The sequence below is a fragment of the Mus caroli genome, chromosome 7 (assembly GCF_900094665.2).
Source record: "Mus caroli chromosome 7, CAROLI_EIJ_v1.1, whole genome shotgun sequence".
NCBI lineage: Eukaryota > Metazoa > Chordata > Mammalia > Rodentia > Muridae > Mus > Mus caroli.
In genome coordinates this window covers 2,808,218-2,833,432 of record NC_034576.1, presented here as the reverse complement: position 1 = coordinate 2,833,432, position 25,215 = coordinate 2,808,218, and the positions used below count along the sequence as shown (strand labels likewise).

General features: G+C 49.7%; 1 protein-coding gene across 1 annotated transcript; it reads left to right on the top strand.

The window, feature by feature from the left end:
* Positions 1–945: 945 nt before the first annotated feature.
* Positions 946–25,215, top strand: Znf787 (zinc finger protein 787). Its single transcript, XM_029479477.1, is given in 4 exon segments — positions 946–1,245; positions 13,611–13,699; positions 23,495–23,541; positions 23,543–25,215. Coding segments are annotated over 4 exon segments (1,356 nt in total). The 5' UTR covers positions 946–1,048; the 3' UTR covers positions 24,566–25,215.

The window sequence follows — 25,215 nt, the reverse complement described above, 5'->3', positions numbered from 1 at the left end:
TTCTTCATCATCAGCATCCTCCAAACTGTGATGGACCTTTCTTCTAGGAGAGTAATAAGTCATAGAGAAACACTTAAATTTGGAGCCCTACTCTGAAGGTTCGAGGTCATTCTTGCTATGTCACTTAGTAAGGTAATGTGACCTCTGGTTCTCTGCAAAACAGGCCGATTTCAAGATGAGGTCGTCCCAAAATGCAACCCGCACCGGAAGCTCGAGCGGAAGCATTTTGGGGAAAAACTTCAGATCTTGTGAACCGAATTTTTTGAGACCAGCGTTGGCCTGGAAGCGCCCCGGGGCGGAAGGGGTTACGGTGATAGAGACGACAGGAGGACTGGAGTAGTGGGAGCGTCGCCGCGGGCAGCTCACCGCGCAGGCGCGAGCGACGAGGCTGGGTTGGGGGGCCGCCCCGACACCCGGAAGTGTGCGCCTAACGGGTCGAGCCCAGCCTTCTGTCCGGGGAGGGGGCGGGGCCCGAGCCCCTCAGATCGAGGCGCCATAGAGCAAACCGGAGGACCTGGGTCCTAGATAATTCCGGAAGTAGCGTCCTGAGGCGCCTTTCCGTACCATAGAGCCGGAGGGGGTAGCGGTCAGGGGTCCCGGAGCTCCTCTGCCTAGAGTGGCGAGGTAGCGGTGGCGGCCTGGGAGGGGGAGGAGGGAGAGGCGCGAGCGGAAGCGGCCGGGAAGGTCACTTCCGGCCTGGGCGCCCGTCCCCCTGACCCCAGGGTCTGAGTCGCCGCTGCCGCCGCTGCCACCATCCGCGAGGCAGGCGAGAGGAAGAGTGCGGCGTGACGGCCCCGGGGCCGCGGAGGTGAGGGCGGCCGCGGGCTCAGGGGGGCGTGCGCCGAGTGGCTGGGATGAGAGCGCGTCGCGAAGCTGGGCTTCGGACGGGGGTGAGTGGGGAGGCGGGAGGGCGAGCGCGGCAGAGCGGACTAGTGCGCGTGCGTGTCGTGTTAGGGGTGTGTGTGGGGGGGTGGGCGTGAGCGGGCGCGCGGCCCGGGAGTTCGCGCGCGCGCGCGCGCGGGAGAGATTGGCGCCGCGGCCTGGGACAATGCGCGTGCGCTACTCCGGCGGCTGTGCTGGGCCGGCAGGCACCTGGGTTACCCAACCGGTGGGGTCCGGGCCACCCGGACTGGACTTGCAGCTGGTCATGGCCGGAAGTGCCAGGGAATTGTTGGCGGGGGCGAGGCTTGATGTGGGGAGAGACCCCGCCGCCTGGATTGGACTGACCGGAAACGGCGGCCCATGGTCAGTCTCGGCCCAAGTTCTCCCAAGTCCTCTCCTTCCTTAAATCGAGTCGCCTGGCCCGTTGCTGCCTCGGGGGCCATGCGCTGGCCTTTGATCCAGCGAGTAATTACGGGATGCAGGTGGCGGGAGGCTCATTCATCTGTTTCCCCCGCGCGTGCTGACCAGCGGCAGGAAACACGTCCTGGGAGGGGAAGCGCCAGGCCAAGGTCAGCACCGTGTGGGTCGTACTGGGCCGCCTGGACTGTTGCCTTCCTCCCCTGGGCGGACTCAGGGCTGGGTCCAGCGCGGAGCCCCGCCCCTCAGCAGCCCTCCCGCCTCCACCCCCAATCTGTACAAGAGTAGGTCATAGGGTGACCCCCAAACCCCGGGAAAGTGTGTCCCAGCACTTGCAAAAGGTCAGTCGGAAAAGTGATCCACAGAGGAAGAAGTGAGTGGGGAGTGAACCGACACCTGTCTTAACACCAGGATAGGAAAATGAACAAGAACTAGGGGTGGAAAGCAGGAGCTGAGACCTGACCCATACAACCTTAGGCGTTATTGCCTAGGTCGTTAGTAAAAACGCAGACCTGATGGGTTCCCCCAACCCCTTAATTTCTGATTCAGGCGTTGTTGAGGATCTAGCTGAGATCTGGTCTCTGCTCTGGGGAAAGCTCCAGTAGGCTTTAAGCCTCTTGGGTCAAGTGCAGCCAACTTTCCCCTCCTGCTTCTCTGGAGTCACTGAGAGCTGTGCTGCCATGGCCCAGAGAACTTTCACATTAGATTCTGACTTGGTTTATCTCATGTATTCTCCATCTGAGCAGAGAAGGGTATATCCTCAGGCTTGGCCCATGGTGAAATTCAAGAATGATTTGCAGCTACTGGGAATTTTGCCCACGAGCTCTGAAGCTCAATTCCACACTTCAGCTCCTAAGTTCTGCAGTCATAGATAAGAAATTTCATGCCATTCCTCACGAGGACACAATAGAGGTGTTAAACAGTGATACACCCAGAGCAAGGGTTTTCATACTTTGCTTTCAGGCAAAAGTTCAAAAAGTCTCTGGAGCCAGCTCCTGAGTTCCAGTTTTGGCTTGTTTACGGTTCTGTGACCTTGGATGTGTCACTTCCCCTTTCCCAGGCTGTTTCCACCTCTTTCTACTTAATTGTTACACTGTTACAGTTTCCTGAATATGTCCAGTCCATCAAGACTACAAACTCCACTAACCCCAGGGCACTGAATTGCACTGGTGGGGATGTGGTTGGAGGGCTGTTCTCAAGGTTTCCATGGGCCAGGCCTGCTGGTTGGTGACACTGGCCAACTTGACAAGGATCTAGTAGTTCTTGTTTTGCAGTAGCTCAGGACAATAGGGAGATAATGCCAAAGTGTCCCTGAGAGTTCTAGGCCCTACAGGACATGGGTGCTGAGTCTTGGACAAGGGGACCCTGAGACTTATGGGAGATGGCAGAATGTATATAGCTCAAGGCCACCAGTAACTATGTAGTCACTAATGGGCACCCATAGCTCTTGTGGGTGCCCAGACACACTTCACAGACTTTCCAAAACCATATTGTCATCCTCTGACTGACTAGGGATGCGTCAGGTGTTGGGCCTCCATATTTAGGAGAGACTGAACATTTGATGACTTGCTTTGAGAGGTTGGCAGGCACTGGCTGCAGAGTTCTCTTGAGACCCTGGGACAGAAGTGGTCACCTTAGTTTTGGCAAGATAGGACAGATACTTGTTGGTACTTGTGTGCCCTAGGCCCTAACGTAGTTTTAGGATACAGTATGTGTAGGTTTGTGATTGTAGTGCCACCCCTTCTGTTGGAACAGTTCTTTTTGGGCATGCTGGATCTGGGGTTACAGCCCTATTCTTAAGTGCTAGCCATTGGGTTGGGTTCCTGGATCCCTATTCAGTGGGTAAAATGTTAGGAGACTGCGTTCAGTGCTGCTGGCTGGGAAGACTCTTGAGACCTGGCCGCATTATAGAAGACCTATAGTAGGATGATTCGGAGTAGGATAAGCAGAGTAGAATAAGCGGAGGTGACTAATACTGGTGGCTGGAATGGGTAGGGAGACTTGAGATCTGTGCCAACTGTAATGGAGGCCTCACTAGCCAGCAGGACCAGTGGAAGCTGAGTTGACATGACCTTGAGGTGGATCCTAGCCCCTGTCCAAGTGGGCTGGGTGACCCCGTTGTCATTGTGCTTTTCCTATTCTGTCTCTGCCTTGGCCTCTCCCTTTGGGCTCCCAGAACAGTGGCTTCTTTCCTGTGCCTGGTGGGGAGTGCCTGCCTTAAAGGGGATAATGCTGGGCACTAGATGCTCATCAGATAAAATCTCAGCCTCAAAGCTAAGGGCAAGGCTGCTGAGAGCATAAGTTTGGGTTTGTGTGCAGGATCACTTGGTCAGGGCAGAGTATAGTTCCTGCTCTCCTTTGAGGACTCAGTCTTCTGGAAATTCCTTGTGATGTTTCGGGGAGGGAAACCCATAGGAGCTTAAACTCAGCCAACAGAAGCAGATGTTAATTGGGAGCAAATGCTGGTGTCCAGAGAGGAAGTCTGGCCTACCCAAGTTTGACTTGGTGTTTGCTCTGTGGCTGTATGACTTTTTATTAGCCCCTCAGCTGTCTAGCCCTTGGCTTTCTCATCTCTGAAACAGGTATAGCAGTGATAGTGTGCAAGAAATGCTTCCTCGAACCTGGGGATGGTGTCGCACACCTTTAATCTCAGCACTCGGGAGGCAGAGGCAGGAGGATTTCTGAGTTTGAGGCCAGCCTAGTCTACAAAGTGAGTTCCAGGACAGCCAGGGCTATACAGAGAAACCCTGTCTGGAAAACCAAAANAAAAAAAGAAAGAAAGAAAGAAAGAAAGAAAGAAAGAAAGAAAGAAAGAAAGAAAGAGAGAGAGAAAGAAAGAAAGAAAGAAAGAAAGAAAAAGAAATGCTTCCTCGAATTGAATTGAATCGAATCGAATTGAAGGTGCCTGCCTCAGGTTTCTTGTTCAATACTGGACATGTGTCACAATTTACTACTGGCTTGGGGTGAGATGAGACACCTTGACTAGGTCACATGGTTGGTCACCAGTGGGGTAGGTTCTTACCCTGTCAGCCTGCCTGTAGGGCTTGTCCTCTGGCCTCTCTTCCTGGCAGTTCAGGCGCTCAGGATCTAAGCTTATGAGCTTATAGCACTGTGTACCTCACAGCTTGAGGTTTAATCTGTGCTTGGTGAATGTGATCTGTACTGTTGGCCACAGAAGACAGCTGCAGCAGAGGGAAGGGAGGAGTTGGGAAGGCTTCCCAAGGGAGGAACTTTAGATGCTGGGCCTTGGCACATGGGCATGTTACCTCAGCAGATCTAGAGAGGTATAAGGCCAGGTAGAAAACAGTCCAGTCCAGAGGGCAGGTCTGAGGTAGCCCTGCAATGCAAAATGTAATGTAGTGTTTTGAGGGTTTTAGGTTCACAGAAGGGTTGAGCAGGAGGCACCATTCCTTTATGCTCCTTCCACTAATCCCAGGTTCTGGGTTGGGTACTGTTGGTATCCCATTCTACCCCCATCCTGGGTTAGCTTGTTGTTATCAGTAAATCCGTAGGGACATTGTAATCATCCAGCATGCACAGTATACTCTTAAAGAGGGTTTTGCTTTTTGGCAGTTTTCAGTTACTTTCCACTGGTTAAGAATTGAGGTGCTGGGCGGGGGAGGTAAAAAAAAAAAAAAAGAATTGAGGTGCTCAGGAGTGAGTCAAGATCTGCAGACATATTTGAGGCTGAGAGCTAGTGCTCAGATCCAGGTTTGATTTGGCTTCTGCTTCTCCTGGCTGTGTTTGGCCAGGAAGGAGCAGGGTGCTCCTCAGGGGCTGCTCTAGCTGAGTGCCAGGTGTGCCACGGCTTTACAGTGGATTAAGAATCTAGAAGGCTCTCCTGGGTAGGTGGGGCCAAGGTTTTTCTCTGTCCTGACCATGTTTACTTCATGTCCTTGCCAAACAGGCCTTGCTAGCCTTGGTTGACAGTGACCATATTCTCCTGAAGGGACTAGAGTCCACAGGAAGTGGGTGTGCTGACCAGTTAGGAGTCAGGATCTCATCCACCAAAACACTGGAGAGAGACCAGGAGGACCAGGAATTGGCTCCATGACATGTCTAAATACAGCCTCAGATATGGATGGGTGCAGATGGTATTCTCAAAGTGTGACTACCAAAACTGGATGAGATGGAGCAGTCCCTACAAGCTCATCCTTGTGGAACAAGTCTAAGAGCCCAGTGATGGCAAACACTGGGATGCTTTTGCTGAGTGGTGAGGTCTTGCCTGAGGACTGAGGAGATGAAGGCTCAGCTTTGGTCTGGTGCTGGATGTAGGACTTGGTTAAAGAGGGAGTTGAAAGGGCTGGAGTGGGGGGAAAGGCCACACACAGACAAGGGAAGGCAGAAGGGATCTGCTAGGGAAAGCAGAATAGGAGCATCCTAGTGAAGGACAGCAGGACAGTGGGCTGAGAGGCCAGCTAATGGCCATCTATGTAACATAGTCTGCAATGATAAGTACCCTTAATATTTGCCCTCAGAGATCCCAGAAGGAAATAGAAAGATGATAGAGATAGTACAAAGCTGGCATGTGATAAGAGGTGGGTCCTGGGCACAGGAAGAGGAAATACTTGAGTCAGCCCTTGAGAGGGGAGGAGGAGCAGGCAGCTAAAAGTCAGGGGCAGGATTCTTCAGAGGGGAGTAGGGGTAGATAGTGATATTGGGGGGTCTGGAAGATGGGAGTATGTAAAACCAAGGCCACACTGGGGTCTTTTGAGATCGGGCTTGAATTTTGGTTTTGTGGCTTAGTGGGGTGTGTGATGGGACTTGTTTAGGCATGATAGCATTTTTTTGCCCATAGCAGTTTTACTGAATCAGGGGGATCCCTTCCATAATATAAATTCACCTTTTAGAACAATTTGATGGCTTTTACCATGTTCACTGCATTTTGTGTTCGTCACAAGAGGTTTTAGAAAATTTCCACCTGCCCCAGCCCTAGGAGCCATTGTATTTTCTCTATGGCAATGATTCTCAACCTTCTAATGCTGGGACCCTTTAGTACAGTTCCTCATGTTGTGGTGACCCCCCCCCCCCATAAAAATTATTTTCGTGGCTACTTTATAACTAATTTTGCTAGTTAGTTAGCTGTTAGGTAAATATCTGATATGCAGGGGGTCTCAATGGATAGGTTGCTCAGTGGGTTGCTTATTTTAGGTATCTTACATAGAGTTGCAGTATATGTTTTTCTGAATTTGGCTTGCTTTACAAGCAGAAAGCCTTGGAGGTTCAACTTTGTGTGTGTTTTTGTGGCCATGTGCTCTGCTTCACATGTTGGCCATTTGTATTGGCTCTTTTGGGCTTTTGGGTTTATAAGGCTTCCTTGAACATTGACATCTAGAGTTCCATGTGGCAGGATTTTTTTCCTTCCATTACTGTAGATTTCCATTACTAGTAAATGGTTGCGTTGAGGTGATTGTTTGCGTAACCTGCAGGGACTGCCAGGTGTTTCCTGAAGCAGGTGCACCACTTTGCCCTCTCTGCAGCCAAGCCAGAGGCTTCCTTCCTTTCTCACCGTCCTCACTAGCACTCTCATGACACTGAGCTGTAGTATGGAGCTTCTCTGTGGTTCTGCTTGAATTTACCTGTGGCAGCATCTTTTCGTGTGCTCACTGGCCATTTGGATGTCTTTGAAGAAAAGACTATTCAGATCTTTTGCCCCAGTGGGATTTGTGTATGGTCTGTATTTGTACTCATTCCTGTAGATGCTTATGAGTGTGAGCATGTGTGTAGGTTGACTTCAGTCACTTCTATATTTTAAAGATTTACTTACTCATCTACTTGACATGTATGATATGTACCTGCTTATGTGTGCCATGTGTAGGCAAGTGCTTGAGGCCAGAAGAGGGCATTGAATCCTTTTTCTGGAACTGGAGTTACAGGCAGTTGTGAGCTGCCATGTGGGTGCTGAGAACCAAATTCAGGTCCTTCATGGAGCGTCTCTCCAGCCTCTTTACCCTGTTTTTTGAGACAGGGGTCTCATTGAGCCTGGAGCTCACCCTTTTGGGTAGATTATTTAGTTGGCCTTGCAAGCTCACCTCCCCAAACAGGCCTTGCTGTTCCTCCTGGCCCTGGGGTTCCAGCTCTGGACTTGGTCCTCAGGCTTGTGCAGCCACTGAGCCATCTGCTGCATCTTGTTTGCTCAGTTTTTTATTTGCGTTATTTGAACTGAGTAATTTTTATTACAGAGATTAAGGTCATGGAGTTGATGGGTCTTGAGAGGCTTAGTTTAGATCCAGAACTGGGGTGCCAGTGAGGGGAGGCACCCAGAAGCAGGTCCTGGGGTGGGCACATGGAGGGAGGAAAGAGAAGAGAGGAGGCAATGACTTGGTTGGGAGATGAAGTCCTTGCTGGTGAACCAGGGATGTAGGTGTGGGTAGAGGGTGCTTGAGACTCAGAAGTAGATGGGGGCACTTGGTGACATTGAAGTCAGAGATAGTGTTTGTTAATGAGAACCAGTAGAGAACAGGCGGCCTGGAGATGACTGGTTGGTAAGGAAGGATGCATTGGCATGTCACCACTCCTGCCTGCTGGTGGGTGGGAGGAGAGGAGTGAGGCATACCAGGCTGGAAGACAGAAGCAAGTGAGTGTGAGAGGCTGAGGGGCAGGAGGGGCTGCTTCTGCACCCAGGCCCGGCAGGCAGGGGGAAGAGGAAGCAAGATTGGCAGCAGAAGAAAGCAAGGGGATAATTGGTAGGCAGGCATCCAGAGGGGGGTGGGTGGGACCTAATAACAACAATAATAACAATAATTTGTCTGGGCTTAATAGCTCTGTCAGATCCATGTGCTAATTGGATTGCTTAAGGGCCCTGCTGGGACGGGTGGGGGCTGAGGGAGGATGCCCTTCCTTTTACCTCTGTAAGGTGGAGGTCAGAGCAGGGTGAACATCTGTAGAGGCTGGAGGTGCTGGCTGAGAAGGGAGAGGAGGAGGAGGAAAGGAGAGGGTGGGTGCACTTCCAGGGGTCCTGTTCAGAAGGTGCCTAGCATCCTGTTGCCTGGACTGTTTGCTATTTCTGCAAGTGTTCTAGAGACTGAACCTAGAAAATCAAACCTAGGGTCTCTGTCATGCCAGGTGTGAGGTCTGCCACTGAACATCCTTGCACATCTTGGGAGTTTTCTTGTGCTCAGGATGGGGCCCTTTCTGTGGAGCTGTCATGAAACTACAGAGCTGGGTTGTGGCTCCTAAGATTCCCCTGGCTCCTCTGTGCCTCCCCTGCAGATACAACATCTGTTCCTCCTGCTGTGAGATCTTGAGTTGGGCCCCAAACTTCAAGAACTTGACCAAGAGGGCCAGTAGTTTAAGAATGGGTGGATGAATACATGGGAGGACTGGGTATCCTTTTTGAACCCTTTGCAAGAGTACAAATCCCTGATTCATCCCCATAAGCTTCCACTGGAGGCTTCCCATCCCCATAAGCTTGCTTCCACTGGAGGCTTCCCACAGCTCTGTGAAACATCTGTTGTTTCAGGATACAGCTGAGGCCTTAGGAGCTTTTACATGCTCAGGGTCACAGTGTGCAGCTGTGGTAGCATGGGTTGAGCTTCCAGGCTGGTATTTTCAGGTGAAGAGAGGTGTGTACCTTTTGTCTGGTATCAGGCCTGCTCTCAGCTTGTTTGCTTAAGTCGGCCAGGTGTTGTCAGCTCCTGTAGAACACTGTCCTGCTTTAGACAGCCACCTAGATGGTCCTACAGCTCTGCTACCCAGAGACGACAGACATAAGAGGGTCACCTTTGAGGCTTGGTGAAGATCTGCCTCTACCCCACAGATAAACCCAGGTTCCAGTGTTGTGTGACCCTGCTGCACTTCTTTGCTAGTTTGCTGGCAGGGGCCTGGAGCAAAGCAAAAGGTTATGCAACACGGCAGGAGGAGAAGAATGCCTACCATTTCTGAAGTTAATATTTTCAGGGCACTTTGTGTGTGTTTTGGAAACATTGATGGCAAGTCTTTCCTAGGTATTTTCTTCATTTTAAAAACTGTCGTTGACTGTACTTGAAGCTCCCCATTTTGCTAGACTGCCTGGTCACCAAGCCCCAGGAAACCCTGTGTCTCCACTCCCCAGCAGAGGGGTATGGGTGTTCTGCCATATCCAGCTTCTACATGGGTGCTGGGAACTGAACTTCAGGCTTTCTGTGACAGGCCTTTTCAGGCTGAGTTTTTCATTTCCCCAGCCCCTTTCAGGACATTTTATATGGTATTTGACCTATGGGACAGGAGTCAGCCCTTCCTATATCCTGGACCCACCAGTGTACTGAGTGGATGTCTGTGCTCCCCTTCGTTCAGAGGAACTTATACAATAATCAACAACAGCACATGGCCTGTAGATAAGCTAGGCTGCCTCCTGTTGGCTGTGCTCCCAACTCATGGCTTTTCCTCATGACTCCCTTAGTCCTTGGCTTTGAAAGCTGCCCATATTTTTGCATTTCTTGCTCATTGACATTAGAAGTCAACTAAACTTTTCCTATAATCAGCCAGAAAGTGCATACCTAAATTGTCATTCATATAGGTGACTCAGAAGATATGAAATGTGACCATTCGAAGAGAGACACCATGGAATCAGTAGGAAGAATTTGGTCAGGCTAGCAAACCTTTTCCAGCCAACACAGGTTAGTCTCTGCATCCGTGCCTGTAACCCTGCCAGCTCTCTTTCGGGCATCAGTTTCCTTGGCGGTTGCTTTACTGCCTGGTTAGTATAGTAAGGCTTCCTGTTTTTTGGGAAAGAGGCTGCCCTCTGACCACTGAAGACATTCTGCAGGGGTTAGGTGAGTGGAATACAGACAGGCTAACACCCCCGTCCCAACCCCGCCAGGCCTCCTTCCTGTAGGAAGTTGGATGGGGCTGGGAATTCCCAGCTGCTTGAGCTTTTTAAAGTGAGAACACAGTATCACACTTAGCAACTGACCAGCTCTCACAGGCCAACCCTCTCTTCTACCTCTGACTCCTAGCAGTACCTGCAGCTCAAGTCCTGTCCTTCCTTCCCCCACGTAGGTACTTGTATACTTAAGTTTACCTTGTATTAAAGGCTTCTGTGTGCTGAAGATGTGCTAGTGTTTTATCATTCTTATTCCCCCCTGCCGAGGCAGAGTTCTTTATGAAACAGCTTGGGCTACTCTGGAACCCACTCCATCCAGGCTGGCCTTGAACTCAGATTTGCCTGCCTCTGCCTCCCTAATGCTGGGGTTAAAAGTATGTGCCACCACTGCAACGCCTGAAAATAAGTTGCTTTAAAGCAAGCACACAGTTGGGTGGTATGTTAATATATTCAGTTACCTAGCAATTACTGCTGTCTAGTCCTAAATGTTTCCATTACCTGTCAGGAAGCCCATCTTCTTCATGGTCACTGCCACTTCTGTCCTTGAACTGCAGCCACTCACTAGTCTGCTTGTCTGTGGACGTGTCTAGAGAGTCCATACCCATGGACTCCAACACCGCGTGACCCTGGCCTTAGTGACCTTGAGTAGTTCACTCACACAGAATCTTATACCATGCGACTGGGTATTTGGTCCTGAGCTTAGTGATCCTGGGCAGTTCATACACAGAAACCTGTTCCTGGTGACCCTGGGCTCTGTGATGTTTACATACAGAGGCAGTTTACGCACATGGAGCCATACACCATGTGACTCCTGGCTCAGTGACTTTTGGCATTTCATGCAACCATGTTGTCCTGGACTTAATGACCTTGGGAAGTCCATGCATATGGAATAATAGGCTTAGATCTTATTTCTTTTTCTAGCATTTGGTGTCTGCTTTTTAGCTGCCACACAGAGCACTGTCATCGTGCAGATGAGTGTTTTCTTTGGGTGTATGCCAAGAATGGAACTATAAGGTTACTTTGTAACTGCTTACCACTTGAGAAATGTCCTGTTTGCCAAGCGACAGTGCCATCTGACATTTTCCCCGTGTACTTGCAAGTTCTCTTTGTGGAGTTGTCTTTTGTTTCACTTTTAAGACAAGATCTCGATGGGCAGTGGTGGTGCATGCCTTTAATCCCAGTACTTGGGAGGCAGAGGCAGGCGGATTTCTGGGTTCAATGCCAGCATGGTCTACAGAGTGAGTTCCAGGACATCCAGGGCTACACAAAGAAACCGTGCCTGGAAGAAAAAAAAAAAAGACAAGATCCAAGATCTCATGTAACCCAGTGGTTTTTGATTCATTATGTAGCTGAGGTGTGCCTGAAACTTCTGATCCTCCTGCCTCTACTTCTCAGGTGCTGGGAAGGTACAGGTGTGCACCACTACACCCAGCTTCCTTCGGAGTTTTGATGTTCATGGTGTGCCACCTGGGGGCTTGGAAGTGTTGGGTTTTATGTAGGGGAGACCGAAGAGTTCACTGCTGTGTCTGAGAAAAAAGCGGACATAAAGTAGATTGACTAGAAGAAAGTTCAGGTGCCTCCTTACATGCGTAGGTATCATGTGAAAGCAAGGCCCCCGTGGGTCACTGGGCCTGGTGTTTGTTCTGTGCTGGTGACTAGAGTTTTTATGGAGTGTGGATGAGGACGATTGTTTGTGCAGAGGTCCCTTGCCCTTGGTGCTTGTTTCTGATAAGATAGTTTATTCCCCTGGATCAGGGAGGCTGTGTCTCAAGAGGAAGCTGTGCTTTGGCTTTCAGGAAGAAAAGGGAGTCATTCCTGTCTCCACAGACCTTGAGCTGAAATCATCCCTTGCCTGGTGGTATGTTCTGGTGGGGTTCTGCCATTTTGTCAGCTTTTGCCGACATAACTGTGTGTTCTGTTGTATAGTCCTTAAGGTTGTCAGATGAGGAAAATGAATAGAATGGAAGAGACTTAGACTCAACTTCTATGAACCTGTTGGTGTCATACCCTTATGACCCATGACTGGCTTATCTGCCCCTGCCCCTCCAACTCTAACACATTCACATGGTCGTTGTGGTTTGCTGACATATGTCTAGCCTCCTAGTTTTCCCCTTTAAATCTTGCTGTTTTCTCTCCCAGTAGCTTCTGGAGAGATAATCATGTGACAGTTCTATAAGCCTTTGCATGCAGCTAGCTCTTGCACCACATAGTTACCTTGTGCACATTCACAGAGCTGTTCAGACCTGGCTGCAGCACTGGAGACTACTTTGGTCTGTTTGTTATTTTTGTGTGGTTCTTGGGGCAGGACCAAGTACTGGGATTCATCGGGTTTTGTCTTTTAAGCTTCTCCTTGGCCCAGTTTCATTCTTCTGTGTTTTCATTCATACCATTGTTCCCTGGAGCAGTTGGGCTGCCTGGCACTGCTGTGGGTGCTGGAGGTCCCATGGGTAGTGCTGGCCTAGGAATAGATGTCTGAAGACAGACTTAACTTGGTACAACATGAAGGGGCACTAGAATTGAGGGGGTAAAGGGTGGGTAGACAGGCCTTTTGAGGAGGTGACTCTCACCTCAAACATAGTCTTGCAGGAACAGCTGTCATCACATGCTTAAAGGCTCTCAGGAGCCAGGAGGAACACAGCTGAGGGCACCCAGGTGGCTGGGCTGGTAGGGAGTCTGTGATTCAGGGAGTTCCCGAGGGCTCGACCTGGCCCAGGCTTTCCACTGGTTGGCCTAGAAGACCCCCTCATATTAGTTACTATTGTGGATCAGGCTTGTCCAGCCCTACTGCCTGCAGTTGACTTAGGGTATAAATTTAGGCAGCAAACCGGTCCACAATACCTGATACAGGAGGTTTAGGCTTTCTGTGTCTGAAATTCTTTTTCTGGGGTGTGAGAGGTAGGGGTTCAAAACAGTGTTTCTCTGTGTAACAGAGCCTTTGGCTGTTCTGGACTAATTTTGTAGACCAGGCTGGCCTAGAACTCAAAGAGATCACCCTGCCTCTGCTTCCCAAGTGCTGGGATTTAAAGGCATGCACCACCATGCCTGGCCCTTGAAATGTCTTTTTGTTGCTCGTGTTTTGATGTTGAAATAGATAGTCTTCTGACACTGCTCTCCCAGTTGTTCTCGAGCATCCTCGCTTTAAGGAGTCCCGTAGTTGGGTGTTATAGCTGTAAAGGCATGTGGGACTCTTCCAGCAAGTGTCACATCTGCATGGTCATGTTGAAACCCCATGCACCTCTGTCCTCCACTTTGTCCATGAGAACACTGAGTCATGGAGTTGTTCTGCCTGTTTCCAGCTGGGAGGAGCTGGGCAGGGGTCTGGGAGGGTAGCTGTGACCTGTGTAGCAAATGGGGGCTAAACTATATCTTGAGTTTGGGGTGCCAGAGCTTGAGCCACCACTGTCTCGATGCAGGTTCCTGTCTGCTGGGTGACTGCCTGCTATGGGGAGTTCTTTGTTCTGTTCAGCACCTATAATCTCTGTCTTCCTGTCTTGTACCTTTTCAACAGGGACCCAGATATGGAGCTTCGGGAAGAAGCTTGGTCTCCGGGGCCACTGGATTCCGAGGACCAGCAGATGGCCAGTCATGAGAACCCAGGTGAGGTGGCCTCGGTGGTCCCTCAACCAACCCCACTTCTTTCCCACCAGGCCAGGGAACCATCCTTTATGACTCTGGAGTGCCTGGATTCCTGCCCCTTGCCCTCCAAGAGCCTCACACTCCCAGCTTAGAATGAGAGGCTGGTGTTCAAATCCCTAAGGGTCCTTTTAACAGCACCACCCAGATCCTTGGAGCCACCTTTTGTGTCATATCGGCAGCTAGCTCTTGTTGAGCACCCCTTTTGTGTCCCATTTCCCGCTCTAGTTCCAAGGGTACCGTGTCTGCCTCCAAACCCAGGGTCTGGAAGTTATAATGAATGAGGGAAGGACTGGGAAGGGGAATCTGAGGTCACATGGTAAGATTTGGGAAGGGTGGGCTGGGCTAAATATGAAATTATTCACTTTTAAGCGTTGGCAACATGTGTTCTGTTTCTTTAATAAAACATTATTAGGTTGAAAAACTCGTGGGTTACGTGGAGCCTAGGTTTTTTGGGTAAGACCCATCCTGGTCCACCAATACCCTCCTCCCTCTCCCTGGTGATTCCAGCCTGATGACAAGAAAGCTCATGAGAAGGCACAGTGGGCCAAGTTGTGTGTCTGACACCTGGAGCAGACGGCATTGGCTTTCTCCATGTTAATAAATTGGTGCTTACAACACATTGCTTCAGTGTTCCTTAGACTTTGCTGTCATGGCCCAAGGTTGTTGTCACCTCCACCTGTACACTACCACATACCCATGTGTGGGGTTGCAATAAAAGTTTGGCACAATCCTGACAACTCGAAGTTCATGCTGACTTGAGGTTCCACTTCTGTCTCACCGCCAGGGTGTGTGAACTCTACTTGGGCAGGTGAAACCCAGAGGGCTATGCTGCATTTTACCCTACCGCCGCCATCAGGTGTTGGGACATAGGCTTCCCCACAGCCTGCATGATGGACGGTTCTTCATGAGAGAGACAGTCCTTGATTCTAAACTGTTTATTGATTGTTCATCGTGGAGAATAGGTGTATACAACTTCCTCAGGGTAGGTCAGAGATTAAAAGTCTTTTGCAGGAAGGAGTGTCCTAGAAGAGAAGCTTATTGGCTAAGCCTTCTGAACCCATCTAGATACCTCATTAGCATAGAGAACTCTGCGTTCTGTGTTACGTGACCAGCAATCATGTTCTTTATGTGGGGAGTTGTGGTCACTTGTCCCGGGCCAGGGGTATGGTTGGAAGTAGGTGAAACACCTACCGTCCTCAGGTGGGTGCAGGGTTTCTGAACTCACTTGCCCTTACTAAGATTCCTGGCATGGTCCACTGCCCCACACTGACTGTCCTAGTTTCCTGTCTGTTGCTATGCTAAAATAACAACATAAAATAACTTAGGGGAGGAAGAAGGGGCTTATCTGAACTTTTCATTCCAGGTTCATCATGCTGGGAGGGTCACAAGGTCAGGGGCTTGAAACAGCTAGTTACAGCCCATCCACAGTCGGGAACAGCTAGTTACAGTACACCCACAGTTGGGAACAGCTAGTTACAGCGCATCCACAGTCGGGAACAGGGGATAAATGCAGGTTTGCTACCCTGGGCCAGTTGGATTTCTTTCCATTTATTTTATTTTTAAAATCAATTAATATCTCTCTCTTATTTATTTATTTATTTATTTATTTATTTATTTATTTATTTATTTATTTATTTATTTATTGTGAGTACACTGTAGCTGTCTTCAGACACACCAGGAAGAGGGCATCAGATCTTATTGCAGATGGTTGTGAGCCACCATGAGGTCTTTGTCTTAACCGTTGAGCCATCTCTCTAGCCTGATTTCTTTCCATTTTTAATAGTTTAATTTTCCCTGATTAGGGGAATGCTAGCTTCACAGTGGGCTGGCTCTTCCCACATGAGTTAACTGACAACGTTCTCACAGACATAACCACAGGACATCTCAGTGTAGACAGCCTTCTGTTGAGACTGTCCAGGTTATTCTGGGTTGAGTCAGGTTGACAGAGCTGTCCAGCACACTGATGTTGCTTTCCCTAGTCTCTGCATCATTCAAGTGCTGGCCTGTTTATCACACTCTGACTTGTCACTAATAATGGTTCTTAGCAAGCACTGCCTCTGCACAGTGGAAGCCATATTGTCAGATTGGCAGAGCATTAGATTGCAGGGTTTTAGGAATCCCTGTTTTTTGTTTGTTTGTTTGTTTGTTTACTCTTAAATTTGCACATTCCTGGAAAGCCTGTTCATAGTGCTGCTGCTGAGAATGGCACTTTTAGTGTGTCCTGTCGTCATTGCGAGACTTCATGTGGGTCATCTTACTGAGAGTACACAAAGCCTTGGAAGGTCAGGCTGCCTGTTGCTCAGCCTTACTTTTGAATCCAGACCCTTCCAGAGGTCTGGATTGCTTAGATGTGCTGAGAGAGAACATGGCATGCGGGAAAACCATGATCATAGAACTCTTCAATGGAGCAATCTCAGCAATGATTAAGATCAAAACCCAAACCATCTCAGAATAAAAACACTAAAAGGAAGTCAAGTGAATAAGCATATTGTTCCCCAAATACTGAAGGTCTAAGCGTGGACAACTCGTCTTCCAGAAGAACCTCCTGTAACTCCAGCTGCGATAGAAGGCTCTGGGCATCTGCACCCACCCCCAATACATACAAGTAACATTTATTTATTTATTTATTTATTACAAGATTTATTTATTTATATATGTAAGTACACTGTTGCTGTCTTCAGACACACCAGAAGAGAGCATCCAATCTCATTACAGATGGTTGTGAGCCACTATGTGGTTGCTGGGATTTGAACTCAGGACCTCTGGTTGAGCAGTCAGTGCTCTTAACTGCTGAGCCATCTCTCCAGCCCAAAATTTATTTTAAAAATATGAAAGTGAGATAATTGCAAGATGAAAATGATTTTTTTTTTTACTTTTTTTTTTTTTTTTTTTTTTGATACAGGGTTTTTCTGTGTAGCCCTGGCTTGTCTTGGAACTTGCTCTATAGACCAGGCAGGCCTCAAATTTAGATCCATCTGCGTCAGACTGCTGAGATTAAACGCATGCACCACTACCACTGCCCAGCAAAAAAGAAAAATTTAGAAGATGCAAATGGAGTAAAGAATATTGGATTTAGGCAGAGAAAGTGTGATATACATTAGACTGAGTCCCCGACACATCCAAAGCAAAGGAATAGAGTACATGATAAAACTTAATTCATGGGCTGGAAGGATGGCTCAGTGGTTAAGAGTCCTTGCTGCTCTTGCTGAGGATCCAGGTTCCATTCTCAGCACCCATGTCTGGCAGCTCACAACTGCCTGTAACTCCAGCTCCAGGGAATCTAGTGCCCTCTCTGGCCTCTTGGTTACCTGTATACTTGTGGCATTTATTTACACAGAAATATGCACATGGCCAATATAGACACAACCTAAAACTTAATTCAAGTGAGGAGCCCTGCCCTGCAATAGAGCTGTTGAGAGAACAAGTCACAAACATTGTGAGGAACTATAAAGAACTGGGGGCTGGGGTATGGCTCAGTTGCAGCACACTTGTGTAGCATGCCTAGGGCCCTGTGTTTAATCCCACCTGCTGTAAAACCAAAACCCAGCTTCCTGACAGAATGACTTATAAGGAAAAGTAAAGGCAGCTGTTAGACTTCCTGTCAGCAACACATTAAGCCTGACAGAAGTCTAAACATGGCAGTATGCAGGGCAAGAGGGGTAAGCCAAGAATTTGAAGGGTGTTGACAAAGAGCAAGAACCAGTTAAGTCCCTCTCCTGTGTGCCTTTTCCTGAAAACGTAATGCTGACTGAGTTTTGGACAACCCCAGTGACCAGGGAGAAACATAAAATGTGTCAGTGAGCATGGGCTTCGTTGGAGCCAAAGGACTAGCTGGCCACCCAGACCTGCCTATGAAGCTCACCTGCCTATGAAGACAACTGTGAAAATGGAAAGAGCCTCTTTTCGGGCATTTAGTGTAGCTGTCCCCAGAAGGCACCATGGGTCAATCCTATAAGCGACTACTACGTTCTGATTCTGTCATCACAGTGACAAGTTGATGATAGGCAGCATCTCCATGGAGAAGAGGAGGGACTAAATAGCCTAAATTAAAAACAAAAACAAAAAACAAAAAAACCTTTGGTTTATGAGGATTCATATGGAAGTGTGGATTTTTATTTGAAAACAAGACATAAAACAGGCACCTCCTGATTTTGCTCCCCGAGGACTGCTTTGGCCAGCTGCCCTTGGAGGGCCGAGGGCAAGAAGCATATAAGGTGAATGGGACATTGTTGAGGGCACCAGAGCCCAGGGGAGACAACAAGCTTTGAGGAGGTACCCACTCACTAGAGTTGCGCAGTTTAGCCAAAGTGAATTTAACATAACGTTTGTTTTTGCTGTAGTTTTTGCTGAGGATCCAACTTAGAGTCTTGGATAGACATTCTAGATAAGGGTGCTACCACAGAGCTACATTCCCAGTCCTGCTTTTACTTTGTATTTTGAGATAGAGTCTTGCTAAGTTGGCTTTGAGCTCCTAGCTCAAGCAGGCCTTGAATTTTCAAACCTGTCTCAGCCTCCCACGTAGCTTGGGATTGTAGGTCTGTGTAACCAGGCCTGTAGTTTGCCTTTCATATGATGTCAGGAAGGGAGAGATTCATTTGGTGAAGAGTAGAGAACCAACCTACGCTTGAATACTGGGCGCAAATGCTCTGCCTACAACCTCCTGAAGCGATCCAAGAGCTTGACCCTGATGGGGTGTCTTGAAATCATTACGACTGCTATCCTACAAAACAAAATAGCTGCCCCTTCTGTGTCCAGTTAGTCTATGATCTAAGAGTTTTCCCAAGGTGATACAGGAACCTTTCTGAGAAAGGACCGGACAGCATCTCAAGACTGTCTTTAGACTGGCAAAGGTGGGCTGCCAGTCCACTGGCCCAGAGGTGAGGTTCTGATTTCTGTCTTGTTGCTGGGGTATGTGAACTCCACTCACGCAGACAAGACACAAAATGCTAGGCTGCATTTTACCCTACACCAACATCAGGTGCTGGGTATTTGAGAAGCACCGCTTGGGTGGGAAAATGCAGCCAAAGATGGGTACTTCAGCGCAGGTGAGAAACGATGCAACTGAGGCTGAAGCTGGGGTTCCCTAACTTTTGGGTGTCCTGTTGCCACTAGAAGCTGGGTGGAGTGTGGAATGGAGGGGCCCTTGGGGGGCCGGAGCTGGGGGCACAGGGAACTCTGGCTTTGCTTAGCAGCGAATGTCTGGGGAGCCCAGAGGGGCCTTCTGCAGGAGACTTAGGCAGTGTTGCTCTGTAGGATGAAGGCTTCCTCCATGGCCCCTACAATGGTTCTTGATGAGAGAGACAGTGCTTGATTCTAAACTGTTTATTATTGTTCATTGTGGAGAAGAGGTGTTTACAACGTCCTCGGTGGACCAGAGATTAAATAGCTTTTCAGGAAGGAGGGCCTGGAGGGGAAGCTTAGTGATTAACCCCTAGGGCCCATCTAGGTATCTCATTAGCATGGAGAAGAATTGTGTTCTGTGGTACGTGACCCGGGGTCATGTTCTTTATGTGGGGAGTTGTGATCACCTGTTCCAGGCCAGGAGTCTGGTTGGGAGTAGGTGAAACACCCCCTGTCCTTAGGTCTGAGGAGCTGGGGTTTCTGAACCCACTCGACCTTACCAGGTTTCCTGCCATAGTCCACTGCCCCACAGATGTACTGTAGCGAGCAGAGACGTATAGCCCTGGTTCTAACGTTTTGAAATTTTATTTTGTGTACAAGTGTTTTGCCTCTGTGTGTGTATGTATACCACATGTTTCCCTGGTGCCTAGGGTGGCCAGAAGAGGGTATCAGAGCCCTTGGAACTGGAGCTACTTTGAGCCACTATGTGGGTTCTGGGAATCAAACCTGAGTCATCTTCAAGGACACCAAGTGCCCTTGACCACAGAGCCATCTCTGAAGACCGTACTGAGGTAAAAAAAAAGTTGTCAGCCCTATCTTTTCAGAGACAGTGCGACCAAGTGAAGCTGACCTCCTAGGCTGACCCTGCTGTCCCCTTGCTAAATGCCCACAGCATCACTTTCAAACCCCATTGCTCTTTAGAACCTGCTGTCCTTGTGGAGCACAGGTTCTGGCTTACTTGAGCCTCCAGGCATCAGCTAAAAAGGAACCCCCACCCGTTAAGTTATTAGCTCCCCAGTCACTTAACATCTGCTTATTTACAAACCTGCACACTAAACAGAATAACCAGACACCTTAGGAAAAGTCAGAGCCTAAGGAAGGAATGTGCCTGACCAAAGTTCTCCTTGTTCCTTATCAGCCTTCTCCAGTTCTCAGGCAGCACTTCCCTAGGTTGTCGCTTAACATAGCATGCTCCTTCTGCCCCCAGGTCCTTGTGACCCGAGCTCCCAGACTTCTTGCTGTATTCAACATTCAGATTCCATGTCATGACTGCAAATACTGTTCAGAGATGCACACAGTACACTGGCACTCTGAATCTCTAAGCTTTAAAACATTTTCAGTTCTATTTTGTCTGTGTGCATGAGAGGGTGTGGGGCAAGCGTGCCACCATGCACATGGAAGCCAGAGCAGAGCTTGAAGACGGTGGTGGTCTTCTACCATGTGTGCACTGCGACTGAATTCACATTGTCACATTTACCTGCTCAGTTGTCTCCCAGGCACCATTATGACACTTTAGCAAATATGCATCACTGTATTTTGTTTTTATCCACTTCCACCACCACCCTTGGGACTGGTCCCTTTCCCCCTCTTAGATAGTCCTCCTGCTTTACTCTCCTCCCTCTGCTGTCTGGTCCTGTCCCGCCCCTGTTCTACATTCCTCTTCCATATGTGTTTTTAAGTCAGTCAGTCAGTCTCTCTCTCTCTCTCTCTCTCTCTCTCTCTCTCTCTCTCTCTCTCTCTCTCTGTGTGTGTGTGTGTACATACCGATGCTTAAAGATAAAGATTCTTGTATTGATCTTCAGCTGGTAGTTTGAGACAAGATCTCACAGAAACTGAAGCTCTATGTGTCACTCGGGTTGCCTTGCCAGGGAGTTCCCAGAATTCATTTGTCTCTACCCACCAGGCAGCATTGAAGATTCAGGACTGCACTGCACTTGCCTGGCTTCTACATAGGTGTTGGGTATTTGAACTTGGGACCTTTTGCTTTCACAGCAAGTGAGCTCCATCCCCTCAACCCTATACATTATAATTTCAGCGATTTTTCTGAAGATTTCATTCTTTACCTCTGAATAAAATTGCGTTGTATGTATGCAAGACATTTTCTTTATCCATTCTTTTGGGGAAGGGCTTCTAAGTTGGCCTCACTTCTTGGCAGTTGTGATTAACAGTGCAGCAGTAAATACAGTTGTGCAGATATCTCTGCTTTGGCCACTTTGTGTCTCCATTTGTTTTCTACTTGAATGATGCTAATTGGTTTTGCCTTAGACTAGTGAGTCTCAGCCTTGAGCATGTGGGATCACCTGGCTGGGCTTCTGACAGTACATCTGAAATTGGGGGTTAAAGTGGGAACATGAAGGTCCTAGGGCTTTGCTGGGACAGTCCCCCTGGATACTCTGAGATGGGAACTGCTGCAGATGAGTTGAGTCAATGACCCAATGTGGCTGTTCAGTAGATCTAGTTGGCCACTGCAAATCTTGGCTTTCTGGTTCCATCACCACGTACCTAGCACCTGGAACCTGGAATATTTCTTCCAAGGAAAGAAGTGTAGCCAGGGCACAGGACCACAAGAATCTTGGTTTTGATCCAAGAATTTACAGATACTAAAGAGGATTTGAAAACAGTTGATTGGACGTAGAGGGAGAGAGAGATTGATAAGGGTCAGGGTATTCAGAAGAAGGGAAACAGAAAGCCACGTTTTTAGTAGCGTTTCTTTTCAGTAGTGCTTGGGAGCCAGGAGAAAGAGTAGTGACTAGGGCTCAGGGCCCAGGGCCCAGGGCCCAGCAGGGTCTTGTTCCTCGTGTTGAGAGTGCACACAGGTCCTCTCCCAGGATGGTGTGGGAATTAGAAGCAGCTCTTCACACTAGGAACAACGAAAGAGGGAGTATTTAATCTTTGTAGTTGTAACCTTGCAGTCAGCTAAGAGTTGCTGTGTGTGGCCTAGAACTCAGGATATCTAGGAAGGGCATAGCAACAGTGTATACTCACCTGTTCCCTCCTTACGGTTTCAAGCCCCGGTCACTTCAGCTTTAGCCCTCCAGTCAGTTGTCATGGTCTATGATCTTTATCCTCTGGTGAATTTATTTTTGATCTAGCCCCTGAAGGCCAGTGCCTGAACATGAGCTCCAGGCTGCTTCGAGAGTTCCCATCTTAACCTTTGATGTAAGCCTCCTTTTGAATTTTCTACAACTCCCCCACCTCCCAGTGAGGCCCAGCTGTGGTGGTCTGCAGGCAACATTTTATAGTGGAACTACGGGGGCCTATGAGGTATATATTTACTAAAGGGACTCTGTTTTCTTACCTTGTCTTTATGTGTATTGTCATTATCTATATGGCTTTAGGCTGGCCTCCTTAGGTTTTAAAACCGGACTATTTATTTATTTATTTATTTATTTATTTATTTAGTGTAGCAGGGACATTGCCTTAAGTTCACTGTCATCCAGTCCTGACAGGGAGAAAGGTGGCTTTACATATCTCTTGGACTTTGAGAAGGGGAGCTATTGACCATTCACATCATTTTTCTCAGAAAGCTGACTTTGATGGTTATGTGTCCCCATTGCAAAGTTCCACCTCCCTAGCATCTCCTCAGAAAGAAGCAGGTTGCACAGATGTGGGTTTGACACAGCCTCAAAGTGAACTACAGTCACTCATTTGCTGGATTATCTCTGAGGCAGCATTTGAGCACTTGGAGCTGGTGAAAGAGGAAGAGAGTGCCCTGGGGGCTGTCAAAACCTGACAAAGAAGAGATGCCATCTGGGTGGGTTGGCAGGGGATACCTGGTGAGGCCCTGGCATAGGACTGTGGGCCTTGGTTCTGCTGGGAAATGGGGAGGCAGAGGGAGTTTGAGGGGTAGCCAGGCCCCTGGAGAGCAGATACCAGGCAAAGTTCACCCAGGCCAAGAGCAGGATGAGTTCCCCTTGGACAGGAACACGTGTAGAAAGACTGGGCTACCTTGAGCGGTGGGTGTTTTCAGTTGTCCAGACCAAGGCTCCTATAACTGTAGTTGTCCATGGTCTGTGTGTTTGAGGCAGTCCAACTTAGTTTGTAATAGAGGCTAACTATATGGGTGGGCCTCGCGTGTCCGGATAGAGGGGCTAGCATATCTTCTAAGCTACTACTGTCCCACCCTCTTTGTCCAACTTGTTTCTCCCTTTCTGTTTCTCACCCCACAGTTACAATTGTCCAAATGTGATACCAGTACTTCCTAGCCTGCAGGCCTGGCCCCATCCTCACTGGGTTTCAGGTGCCACTTGTGCTTCTCCTTGCACTCCTACCCTTGGCCCTCTATAGCATTGGTCGGTAGACCTTTATGCATGCCTGGTAGCCTTAAGCATTGGTCTGCAGGTCTAGAGAAAGGCTACCAGAGAACAACACCCACTCAGAAGGGGATCAAATATTAGGGAGATGGGTTATGAACACAGAAATACTTGAAATGCCTTGCGTGGTTGGTGTCCCATGGGATAAGGTGTACTGGATATGCATTGGTACAACCCAGCAGTCCCCAGGTTGGAGGAACTCCGAAAGGAAGAGCTGCCCTGGGCCACTCAATAAGCTGGAATCCATTGGCAGCCTGCGCATGGATGTTCCCTGTGGGTCTGTCACCTCTGACTTGCCTCCTCCTTCCCTCTTGCTTTGCAGTGGACATCCTCATCATGGATGATGACAATGTTCCCAACTGCCCTCTCCCATATCAAGCTGTCCCCAACCCAGTCTGCACCTCCTCCTGGGCCCCCGCCCCGGCCGCGGCCGCCAGCACCCTACATCTGCACTGAGTGTGGCAAAAGCTTCAGCCACTGGTCGAAGCTGACACGACACCAGCGCACGCACACAGGCGAGCGGCCCAACGCCTGTACCGACTGCGGCAAGACCTTCTCGCAGAGCTCGCATCTGGTACAGCACCGGCGCATCCACACAGGCGAGAAGCCATATGCCTGCTCAGAGTGCGGCAAGCGCTTTAGCTGGAGCTCCAACCTCATGCAGCACCAGCGCATCCACACGGGCGAGAAGCCTTATACTTGCCCCGACTGCGGCCGCAGCTTCACACAGAGCAAGAGCCTAGCCAAGCACCGGCGCTCCCACAGTGGTCTAAAGCCCTTCGTGTGCCCGCGCTGCGGCCGTGGCTTCAGCCAGCCCAAGAGCCTGGCACGCCACCTGCGGTTGCACCCAGAGCTGTCAGGGCCAGGTGTGGCAGCTAAGGTGCTGGCAGCCAGCGTGCGGCGCGCCAAGGCACCGGAGGAGGCCACAGCAGCGGACGGCGAAATCGCCATCCCAGTGGGCGATGGCGAGGGCATTATTGTGGTGGGCCCGCCAGGGGATGGTGCTGCAGCGGCCGCGGCTCTGGCTGGGGTGGGGACGCGGGCAACGGGGACACGGTCGCGCAGGGCGCCGGCGCCCAAGCCGTATGTGTGCATGGAGTGCGGGAAGGGTTTTGGGCACGGGGCTGGGCTGCTGGCCCACCAGCGCGCTCAGCATGGGGATGGGCTCGGGGTAGCGGTTGGTGAGGAGCCTGCACACATCTGCGTGGAGTGTGGTGAGGGCTTCGTGCAGGGTGCCGCGCTGCGGAGACACAAGAAGATCCATGCAGTTGGGGCGCCTTCGGTCTGCAGCAACTGCGGACAGAGTTTCTATCGGGCTGGTGGAGAGGACGATGGAGAGGACCAGTCGGCTGGTGCGCGGTGTGCTGAATGTCGGGGTGGGGAGGCCCGGTAGGGACGGGGAGGCCCGGGGGGTGGACAGGGCCCCTCGGGCTCAGTGGGAACTACCAGTGTGCAAGACCACGAGGGAGGCCCAGAGAGAATCAGACCGAAAGGAGCAGCGGCCTTGTCTCTCTCCTTCCTTACTCCGTGCTGTTCTGGGTGTGAGGGGACCCGCAACTATTGGGTTCTCAGGACTGTCCACAGCCTCTCTGCTGACCCACCCTACCGCCTGGTGGGCTGGCTCTTTGTAGGTTCCCATTCTGGGAGCCAGAGACTGAGAGAACTGCAAGGATCAATTGGCACTAGACCCTCAAGGGAAAGACCACCCCCACTACAGGTGTTGGGCTGAGATGTCATAAGGAATGGAGGGAATCCTGGCCTTATGCATCGAAAGGGCTTCCTTCCCTTCTAGAAGTTTCTTTTAATCATACCGTTTGACCCGTCCCATCCATTATTTTTTCTGACCCATGAGTCCTAATCAATTTTCTAGCCCAAGTCGTTCCTCTTCCTCCTGGATTTGCAGTAGCAGAGGCGTGAAGTAGCCTCCTGTTCCCAGCACGTCCCAGCACGGTCTTATTGAGAGGATGGGGTCCTGTTTTTTCCCTGTCATGGCAGTGGAAGAAGGGATGTGGGGGCAATAAATGGCATTATTCAATTGTCCCA